This window comes from Conger conger, chromosome 15, assembly GCF_963514075.1.
Source record: "Conger conger chromosome 15, fConCon1.1, whole genome shotgun sequence".
Lineage (NCBI taxonomy): Eukaryota > Metazoa > Chordata > Actinopteri > Anguilliformes > Congridae > Conger > Conger conger.
In genome coordinates, this window is record NC_083774.1 from 17,752,553 (window position 1) to 17,764,101 (window position 11,549).

The following is an 11,549-nucleotide window of genomic DNA, read 5'->3' on the forward strand; positions in this document are numbered from 1 at the left end:
CCCAGGTCAGCACAGTCCACAATGAGGAAAATGGTGGCCATTATCCCTGGGGCAGGGCTAGCACTTATCCCAGTAAACTTCAGCCACACCTATATCCTGCATACCTTTGTGAGATCACCTTAATTGCTGCTGTTGACACCATGGGTCTACCATGCATAATTGGATAAATAGCTGGGTAAGCGTCACAACATCTAATCCCACTGTAAATGCAGATAAATAAGGACTTTATCTTGACCCTAGGTTGTGAACAGGATAATGCTCTTTTAAGGCCTGATGCTCAGCACCCGGGATTCTAGACCTAATCAACTAGATTACGCAGACAGCTGGATAAAAATGGGTGATTAAAGAACCCATATACTTCTGAAGCCTTAGAATACTTAATGTACAGTAAACAGGACATAACATACAGTACCAATGCCGTGTACTGTACATTATGGGTAAACAATACCATTCAATCTTCAACAGGAAGGAAAAAATGTTTGATTCTAAAAGAACATAATAAAGAGATGCATACCATACAACATGGTAGTCATAATCGGCATTCGCTTTTAGAAATATTTTCTGTGAAAGATTACTTTTTGATAATTATTTAAAAAGACCCAAAACACAGTCAGGGATACTGTTGAAAATTAAATCCTCACTTGATCATCCATTTGTAGTTGGGCGTTTTATTATTAACAAACCTGGCTAGCAAGTGGCAGATAGAATTAACTACATGAATCTCCTATTATAACACTGTGTTACCCAGACTGAATTAGTTGATCCATCCAAACACTGATCTGCCGGCAGAGTAAAATGAAAACCATAAGAAACTGCTTCTGTGAAAACATATATTTCAATTCTTCATATGGGGGAGGAGTAGTGTCATTGTCCACAGGTATCAGGTGCGGAAAGGAGTTGTAGAACACATGTAGCTGCAGTTATACATATAGTCGAGGAAACTCCCATTAATGCTGAAGTCCTTTCAAATCCCTTGGATGTATTCCAACCTGAACTTTTTGAGAATGGAGAATGTCAGATGAGACTATTGCTATAGTTTCTTTATTTCTTTATTTTTATTGTCGGGGGAAATGGTAGTAGTGTCCTGAATGTCTGCATATCTGATATCTGACTGTCCTTAACAGGAAGTGTAAGAACAAGTTGCTGATACAATGAACCACAACAATCTATTATAACACGGTGTTACCCAGACTAAATTAGTTGATTTAGACTGTGGATAGGTCTGTCTTTAACACAAAACTGCTACAAGCACATTACATTACATTACAACACAGGATTCGGATCTGTCATTTTTTTATTTTGCAAACCATTTCCTGTAAACAAAAGAAAATAATGATTTAATGTGATTGGGATTCACTTCATATCAATTTAATATAAACAGCGCATTTTGCACATGAGGATGTATTACAATGGACACTGGATTCTCTCGCCTGATTATGACATGGATTGTAGTGTAGAGTCTGAATACACTACATTATACACTAATTGCTGTATATGAAGAGAGGGACAGTGGTCGGTAACATGTTTGCACAGTGAAACAGAATTGAAAACATTATCCGTGACGAAGGGAAGCAAATTGGTTGGTTAGCTAGGATCCACACACATTGCACTAGAATCCATTCATCATGGATTCTCCAACTATTGCTGTGACATTAAACTGACATTAAATGTTTAACAATATGCTTACTTGTCATGCTTAATAAAAATGGGTTGTAGCTAATGGTATCTGTGTATGCATACAGTAACAACTACTACTTGTCTTGAATTGTATCCTTTTTTCTGGCCAAGGTCTCTAAAATCACTCTAAAATCAAGTCCTTATGTGTGCCTGAAATAATGTGGTTGGTAACAGGTGATGAAGCAAAATAGTTGTGTCACCCAAAACACACTTTATGAATGTATATGAAATTTTTCACTATTTGGAAACTGATCTGGCTGGTAGGCTAAAATGAAAACCATAAGAGACTGCTTCTATGAAAACTGCTACAATATCTTACTGTATATTATGTTTGCCAGTATATTGAAGCACTGCCCCCATTTGGTCATATAGTATAGTCTTGGTCAACTGCCAAGGGGGAGGAGTTATGAGTTTGGAGGCCAGCAAGTATGCGGGGGGAATGTAGGGTCATTATCCACAGGAATTTGATTCTGGTACAGATGGGAGTAGTAGAACATAGTTGTACTTTCCCAAAATAGTCTGGGGAAATACATTAATGCTGGTACAGGAGTCTTTTCAGAGCCATTGGATTTATTTCAGCCTGAACATGGAGATTCTTGGAAATTCTTGAGAAAGGAGAACGTCAGATTACTTTGCTGCTGTAGTTTATATTTATTTGTGTATCTTGATTGTGGGGGGAAAGAGTGGTAGTATCCTGAATATCTGCATATCTGCTCTGACTGTCCTTAACAGGAAGTGGAACCCCCCCCCCCCCCCCCCCCCACACTCCCACACACACACACACCCACACATGAAGAATGGGGGCTTGTTTACTTTCCCACTCAAATCCCTTTCATGTCAGTTAGTGGTGATATCACCGCAGTGGTTGCTTTGCCCCCCTCCAGCTACGTTTTGCTGATCTCCGATGCCACACAAAACAAAGCTGCTGTGTCCCCCCCAAAAAATGACTGAATTTCCTGCAATTTCAGAGAGTCTTACAAAAGACTATGAAATCACACATCATACTGAAAAACGGTTGCGCCCCATGAGTAACACCATTAAAAATTGCATAAAATGTATAAAGTGACATACACTCACTGAGCACTTTATTAGGAACACTATACTAATACTGGGTAGGGCCTCAATTCTTGAGTGTTGAAAACATTCCTTTGCGATTCTGTTCCATGTTTACACGATTGCATCACACAATTTCTGCACATATATGCTGCAAATCTCCCATTCTACCACATCCCAATTGTATTCTATTGGATTCAGATCTGGTGACTGGAAAGGCCACTGAAGAACACTGAACTCAATGTCACGTTCATGAAACCAATAAACTCTAGAGGCTATTGTGTGTTAATAATAAGAAATTATTATTAATAATGTGTCATGGAAGGACCATTAAGCATGTTCAGCCACAGGCTCTGCTGTTTTTCAAAGTGACTCAATTCGAGCAGTTGATTACAGTTAACTAATTTCCCGCCCATACTTGGGTATGAACATGGTGCTTCTTTTAATGTGAGAATAAAACAGAGCAGAACTTGTGGCTTGGACCTCAAGATCCTTGTGCCATGGGCAACAGATCACAATGCAGGCATATTCACTGTCATTGCAGGCAAATGTCTCTACTGAATGAAACTTCATTCAACGACTCGTTTTATTTTTGAGTTGTAGCCTATTATCACATCATGAGACTGGTTTTTACAATAACGGAATGAACACCATACAATGGCATCTTTATTACTATTAACACGAACAATATAATTAATAATGGGTTACTCGTCGCCATTTCATTTACGTTTTCATGGGCTCTAATACATTTTATAGTTCTTATTTAATACCAAATTATTGGAACTCCTTAGTCACCCTGACTATGAATGTTATAGTTTTACTTAACTCCGGAAGTAGGTTGTTTTTGACGTACTGTTCTCCGATAGGTTAACGGTTTGACTGCCATAAGGGCTCTGCAGAAACTCCGCCACAAGACAACTAGCTAGCTAGCAAGGTATCATTGCTAGTAAGCTAAGGCCACGAAACTTTAACCAAATTAATACATAGACGTAGCGCGTTTTTCAGTTAAAGATGTCAGGAGTAACGCATTTAGCCAACGAGAACCCGCATATCTTTCAACGATCAAAAGAAAGACTTTGGACTGCAGAGGAAGAGGACGAAGACATTGCTGATCCCATTGACGACAGGGAAATCTTTGATATCCTTGATTACAATTTGTAATGTATCATTTTCTGCAATATAACGTTAGCAAAATAAACGCAGATTGAGTTTTCTTATACAATGCTTCCTGCAAGCGTAGTATTGAACCGAACATCAAGTTATTTGTAACAATGGTTCATTGTTAGCGAGCTACTTGTCCTTAATTTCTGTCGTTAGTTACATCTCATCAAATCCATCAATGATCCTGAGCACCCGCTGTCTCTTGAAGACCTAAACGTTGTGGAACAAGTGCGAGTCCATGTGAGTTTTTTCCAGTGTATTTGTAGCTAACAGGTGTAGTAGTAAGATTAAATATTGTGCCCAGATTTCGGGTAACGGCCATGTTGCCTTATTACTGACACGTAAACAATTTGCATAGCATGCGCAACAATTTGTCTAGCTTGTCTAAAAGAACCAGCCAGTAACTTTGGTTAGACTTTGGAACCCCATGATATGGCCAACACAGTACAACATATCGGTATTAACATTGTTTGTGATGGCTCATACCACGGAAACTAATGTTAATGCTGGTTTATGTGATTAATTGGGTACGTTTAATAAATTCCAAAGCGTACGATTGTGCGAATTCTGCGAAATTTGGGGACCACTGTCCGGGGATATGGGTAGGTTAATGTTACTAAACTCGTCGTCTAAAACGCTGACTACTCGCCGCACAATAGCTGTCATTGAAATGCGTTAGATTATGATGTCATCCTCAATATTCGATTCTCATGCATAAAACTTCAGAGCTCTAAGTTAATCTTTATGATAATGATACCCATAACCACTTGCAGGAGACACCATTTAGTTATGGACCAGCATGTACCCTGCTGCAGCCTATTGGTATCTTAACAATTGTGTGTTCTATCAAACAGGTTAATGATCCGGAAGGTTCGGTTATTGTGGAATTCACTCCCACCATTCCCCACTGTAGCATGGCTACCCTGATTGGTCTTTCTATAAAAGTCAAACTGCTAAGGTCCCTACCCAACAGATTCAAGGTTAGTGAAACGTGTCATATCCAATGATTATGTGTTTGATTTAGTATAGTCTGCGTTATTTCTGTATTTGTGTCTTTCTCAGGTTGATGTGCATATAACTCCTGGCACCCATGCCACTGAGGATGCAGGTAAATTGCCTCCCTTACCCATCCAATCACATTTTCAGGCAAATAAATTAATCTCAAAGAATCATAGCATTTCATAAAAAATTCTAATGTAAGGCCAACATTAATACTTCAGAACATCTTACCTACATGACAGTCTGTTGGTGTAAAACTATTTGTCATCAGTGTTTATGTCTTTCACTTTACGTTAATAAATGTGGTGATCTTATTTATGATTATACAATTTTATTGTTAATAATTACCAAAATGAGAACTCAAACTGACACAGAAATATATATATATATATTTACAGTTAATAAGCAGCTGGCAGACAAAGAGAGAGTGGCTGCAGCTTTGGAGAACACTCAACTCTTGGAGGTGGTGAACCAGTGCTTGGCTTCCAAACTTCCAACAAATTTAATGCCATAATAAAATCAGTGTCATAAGATTCCAGAGATAATGGATAGTTATTGGTATGAATGACCTTGACCATGATGGGTTTTATAGAGGAACATGATGGTGGTGAATGATTCATAATGTGCACTTTTATTCCAGTAGTATGTTTTTACATGAACCTTTGTGCTTGTTGTTACATTTGTTATACACTTGTATACAGCACTGTCCTACTGAACTGTCAATAGTAAAAGAAAACACTGTATAACAGTATGGGCTGAGAACTACTCTTGCACCACCTATTATCACTGCTTGTTTCAAATCACAAGTATTTGTATAGATCACTGCTAGCCACATTTAAAGGTTTATGGAGGTGTCTTTGGCATTGTGTTTTTCAAATTGATTAAAGGGTCTGATGAGGTCATTTCAGTGCACTTCCATATTTGTGATGGGGTAGGGGCAGATTCTCAGAATCTGAAACAAAAAGACCTTGAAAGAGGAGTGGTGAGTGGGGAGGCAGACATGTCTCCGGTATTGGGCGTTGTGGGGAGTGATGGAACAGTCTAGAAGTGACCTTTCCGCCGTGTCCCCCTGATGCCTACATTCTGGAAATGCACTGATGCACAAGTGGTCATTTTAGACATTTTAAATAAATACATGCTTTTTAAACAGTCCTATTCTGTGTGTTTTGTTTTTGCCAATATATTTAATTGCATTTGTGTGATACACTACATATGTGCAAAGTTCTTTGTAAACTCTCTAATCAAGCACATAAGTGTAGATCTATATGTATGCCCAGTTTTATCCTGTTTGAAAGACGTCAGATGCAAGATCTGCTGGATCTCTAATGAAACAATCATAAGGTGGCACTGTGGCCGGACTGTAAGAAAGTCCTGGGTTCAAGTTCCAGCCAGGGACTTTCTGTACTTTGGTTTCCTCCCAAAATACAAAGACATGCAGATTAGGCTCCTTGTGAAGGGAGATTAACAGCGTGCTCAAGTCAACCTACCCTGTATATACAGTATGAAGGCAAATAATATACTTTAATAGGCAGAATGCTGTATGTACTTTTTTGAGCACTGCAATCCAGGTATCCAAATGCTTAATGTTTATGTGCTTTAGGTAGGCAGCCTTAATTGTAATGGTCTAATTGAAAAGGTGCTAAAATGTACATCAATATCTTAATGTTGAATGTAGCTGTATATGTACACAGTATGTGTTGGTTCTTCAAAACCTATTGAGATGGATGACTCTGAGAATGTGATGCCAAGTAAGTTAATGAAGTAAACGACTTCACATATACCCTCAGTGAGCACTTTATCAGGTACGCATTAGACTTATTTTTTAAACTTATTGATCTTCTGCTTCTGTAACCTATCCACTTTGACACATTGTGTCTTCGGAGATGCTCTGCTGCATACCACTGTTGTAATGTGTGGTTATTTTGCATTACTGTCACCTTCCTGTCAGCTTCGACCAGTCTGGCCCTTCTCCTCAGACCACTTTCATTAACAAGGTGTTTTTGCCCCCATAACTGCTACACACACTGGATGTTTGTTTTTCGCACCATTCTCTGAGACTGTTGTGTGTGAAAATCCAAGGAGATCAGCAGTTTCTGAGAAACTCAAACCACCCTGTCTGACACCGATAATCATTCCATGGTCCAAGTCACTGTGATCATACTTATTCCCTATTTTCACATTTGGTCTGAAAAACAACTGAACCTCTTGACCATGTCTGCATGCTTTTAAGCATTTAGTTGCTGCCACATGATCGGCTGAAAACATTTTAGCATTAACAAGTTGGTGTATAGGTCTACCTAATAAAGTGTTCACTGAGTGTACATATAAAAGCTGTGATGTATAAAGAAACAGCCAATTGCTATCGCAACCTTTGAAATGCGTTTAATTTATGTGAACAAATCCACATTGTGTTATCGAACAAATTTCAGGTTAAAGTGTCACGTTTGCCATTTACTGTGTCATGCTGGTCCCTGGCCATTGTTGTTGAAATGGCTCATTTCCGATCGCTGAGTTCGCTGAGCAGAGTGGCGCAGCGGAAGCGTGCTGGGCCCATAACCCAGAGGTCGATGGATCGAAACCATCCTCTGCTATACGTTTTAAAAAAGTTATTTTTAATAGAATAAATAATTCTAATACCTGGAGCAATACATTGTACTTTAATAAATAATAAAAATAAATAAGAATATCAGTCGAATGCTTCTCAAATTCCCAATGAAAATAAAATTAGGAAATGTATTCTTTAGGAAATATAGAAAAAACAGGCATTTAAAATACAGTTAAGTATTAACTTATCTGAAAAACAAATATTTCACGCAGCAGTAGATATTGCATCATCCTCACGTGTGCTTATTCATGAGGTAGTGGATTTTGCTGTCCCCTACTGGAAATTTTGTGGTAGTGCAGTTTATGATGAACAGCAAGGCCTTTGTCTAAGTTTGTAAGGAGAAACTGTCCACACACCTCTAACGTATATGTTCTTGATGGATATTCATACATCTCCATGTTACAAAAAAACAACTGCTAACAACGTTTGGATCATTTAACCTCATAGATGGATAATTTCATTTCAACACATAGATGCCATTAGTTACTATTTTTCAATTAACCACTTGGCAGTATGCATGAATGGTTGGGCTAATTAAATAACAAGGAGCAGAAGTTGGCATGCAATCCAGAAACAGGTAGGGCCTGTTTCTGGGTTGAACAGGTAGGGAAACTCTTTGACCAACCCTGACATAGTTTTAACATTTCACAAGACTGTCATTATTAGTCCCAGCTAAGAACTAATTATGTAATAAAGCCAGCTAAAATAAGTTGAAAAGCCACAGTGCACATTTCTATCTGCAGGCTTTATACTGCTGCTGCAGTGAGGCCTACAGTTACAAGGATCAATTGTGATTGCAATCTTCAGTTCAGGAATAAATCTAGTATGAGAAGTACATTAGCATTCAAAAACAGCCTGTTCGAAGGAGCAGCAGTTGCCTGATGAAAGGATGGCCCAGTTCGGGTCAAGCAGTGAAGGAAGCTGAAACATTAAGCATTTATTTCTTCTTTGTAATGTTCCAAAAGATGTAATATAAGTAAGTACTCTGGGTATTCGCCCATTCATTTTGACATGCATGAGAATTTGTCAGAGACCTGGTGTACCCAAGATGTTTCTCAGGTTTTGCTGCATCTACGCCCACATCTTCATGAAGGTATAACTGAACACAGACTGAATACTCAGACTCTTAGTAATTGATCAAACTGCAATGAAGCTCAGATGGAACAAAAACCAGAAAAATAATCGCTTGCCTCTGTTGTTTGGTGCATACACAATTACAGCCCTTCATTAATGACATTTGGAAAGTCTCAGATGGTTTGAATCATTTTATGTCTTATATTTTGTATGAAGGTCAATTGACACTTGAATGTCAGGGTATTTTAAGATTTTTATCTGTTAGGCCAATCGCGTTAATTATAGAATTAACGTGCATATATTTAATTATTCCCTCTCAGTGGTTTCTTCCAATTACAAATCTCAAGCCGCAAAAACTGCTGCCATTGGCCCTCATCAATAATTCACAGCAGATACTGTTTCTTTGACCTGTAACAAAATACTTTTCCAATGTAGTTTCTTTTTTGCACGTTTAAAGATCGTTTTGCGTTACCATATAATGTTTTCTTTTCTGACCAAGAATAGAGAATGTATTTCTGGACTGCTATTTCCAGCAGACTATCATCAATAAATAAAGAACCATCCCACAGTGCAAGCCCAGAGGTTAAATATAAATAAATGATGCACAGTCTGCTGATACAATATACTATATGCTTGCCTTGTCTGCAGGATGATACAATAAAATAAATGGATTCGTGTGGAGGGAAAGCTGGGAAAGTTTTATGCCGGGGACACAATATGGTGTGCTGACCAGCCTCTCTGTCTAGACTGCAGGCAGGCATCAGTGGCATGTATCAGTGGGCTTCCTCATAGGAAATATTCCCTTTAACTAACTGGTCAATACATGCTCATGTCGTCCTGGTCATCCCTGTACATACACTGTTTTTTTCCTGCTTAATTGGCATCATATTGTGGAGATATTATTTGTACAAAGCTGATTTCCCATGCTGAGACCTTTGGGTTTTTGGTATGGGGCTGAACACTTTTGCTACCATGTTAAATGTGGATAGGTTGCAGATTGTATAGGTTTAATGGTGATCCTGCTAGACTGGAGATTTCAATTAGAAGGCGGACTTTTTGACAGGGGCCCCCAGAAATTAGAGGGGAGCCAACAAAGTCCCAGGAGACTCCCCTTGTCGGACTCTCCATTGACAGCTATTTGGCTAGGCTGTGATGTATACAATGCAATCTGTGATCTTTCACATGATAGCATCACAAAAAACTGTTAGTAGAAATAGGCCTCATGAATATAAAGACTTGACAAAGGAACAGAGTGAACTAGCCAAGTGGCAAATGGTTCACACTTAACCCAACAACGCTGTAAAATGGCCAGGAAACACCATATTTAATGTAGATGTGAAAAGGCAGGCTCTTACTCACTATTTTGGGGTATGAACAGCAAAAGCACAGCAGAACCTGGGGGAGGGACAGCTATTCTCCTTCCAAACAACACATGTTCATCACACCAGACCTGCCTTTCACTGCAATAGTTATTCTGTAAGAGGCAATGTGAACATGTACTCTGAAACAGAAATTGTGTACCCATGGTTTGTCTGTCTGACAACTCCAGCTGAGTACAATAGTGCAGACATCTGCAGAGGCACTGTACAACGTTTTTGTACTTTCAATGAAGCTAACAACTACTACATGTTACGGTATTATATGTCATTTTGACTCATGTTCAGCAGGTACAGAACAGAATGGAAAGAAGAGTGTTCTAAAGTTAATACAGGGACAATTCAGGCATTGTTACATAAGCATAGCATTATGACATGGTACTGCTCCTATTCTCCCACAGTACTATGCCTGCGGTGCAAGCACCATGTACAGTTTGTTTTACCTGATAAATCTCACCTCATTGGCCATCTACATTCAATTCAGCAGCAGGGAAATGTGAGCTTCCCTTGGCTGGTACAATAGCATAGATTCAAATAGCTGCTGGGTAAAAAAAAAAGTATTGCAGATGAAGCTAGTAAGGCATGGGACAACAGAGACAGCAGTGATACTGTGTACAATAGGTTCCTTCTGGGGAGATACACAAAAGAAAACATCAGAAACATGCATGTTCCCAAAATGGGGGGATGGGATAAGGAAGCCTGCCTTCACTGTTAAATGACTTGAATACATGTTACATGTGGAATTACTGTGCCTTGACAGGCAGGGTCCAGAAGGCTGTGTTACCTGTGAACAGACCGGATCCATCAGAGCTGCCAGTAGCTCGGTTGGTTGGTCTCACTGGTGACACTAACAATCAATCCATATTTTCCAATACTGCAAGTTCAGTCCAACCCAATGTTTATTATGGTGGATACAATTTTTGTGCTTTGACTTTGTTACACTTCTCTATTCAGTTACGAAATAGCATAGCACCAGTAAAACAATTTAAGCTTAAGACACTGGCTAGCAATATTGGCTATTCAAGGTGGTTCTGTACAACTGCAGATACAATCGTATGCAAAAATATGGCCCCCCCTAGTCAAAATGCCCTTTACAATTAATATATTGGAGAACAGAAGCAAATGTGAGTTAAGAGTTAGACATGTAATATAATCTAATATAATATATAACATTTTGAAGCAAGATTGCTTTTTATTTTCATTTTTACTGTTTATAATGATAAAAAAGGAAAAGGGCCCTGTGCAAATGTCCAGGAAACCTTTCGGATTATTCTTGTTACTTTTTTTTTTAAACTTTTACCGGGTGATTTACTTCTTTGGGCTTAGGGATGTCAGAATAAAGATGGTTCATTTCCACCAAAAGGGAGAAGGCTACAAAAAACTCTTTCAACGTTTCAGACTGCCTATTTTCACATAAACATTATTAGAAAATGGAAGTAAATAAACTGCTTTAAATAAAATTAAACATATCTTAATGACGGTAGATTCGTATCTGTCTTTTGGAAAGTGTAGTTTATTTTCATGCACATTCCTATTGAGAAAGCATCAAAGTTTTACAACAACCATCTTTCGGTTTTGGCACGAAACGTTGCGTTAGTGGAATC

At 38.6% G+C, this 11,549-nt stretch overlaps 1 protein-coding gene across 1 annotated transcript; it reads left to right on the forward strand.

Moving 5' to 3' along the window:
- Positions 1–3,585: 3,585 nt before the first annotated feature.
- On the forward strand, positions 3,586–6,042 carry ciao2b (cytosolic iron-sulfur assembly component 2B). The gene is made up of 5 exons (XM_061221138.1): positions 3,586–3,868; positions 4,052–4,131; positions 4,746–4,871; positions 4,954–4,999; positions 5,289–6,042. The coding sequence occupies exons 1-5, from the start codon at positions 3,742–3,744 to the stop codon at positions 5,402–5,404; spliced, it is 495 nt and encodes a 164-aa protein (XP_061077122.1). The 5' UTR covers positions 3,586–3,741; the 3' UTR covers positions 5,405–6,042.
- Positions 6,043–11,549: the final 5,507 nt, after the last annotated feature.

Excerpts from the sequence above, each read along its gene's own strand:
- ciao2b (XM_061221138.1), top strand. The coding sequence starts at position 3,742 with ATGTCAGGAGTAACGCATTTAGCCAACGAGAACCCGCATATCTTTCAA. Across the intron at positions 4,132-4,745 it reads TGGAACAAGTGCGAGTCCAT|GTTAATGATCCGGAAGGTTC; the intron begins GTGAGTTTTTTC and ends TCTATCAAACAG. Across the intron at positions 4,872-4,953 it reads CCCTACCCAACAGATTCAAG|GTTGATGTGCATATAACTCC; the intron begins GTTAGTGAAACG and ends TGTCTTTCTCAG.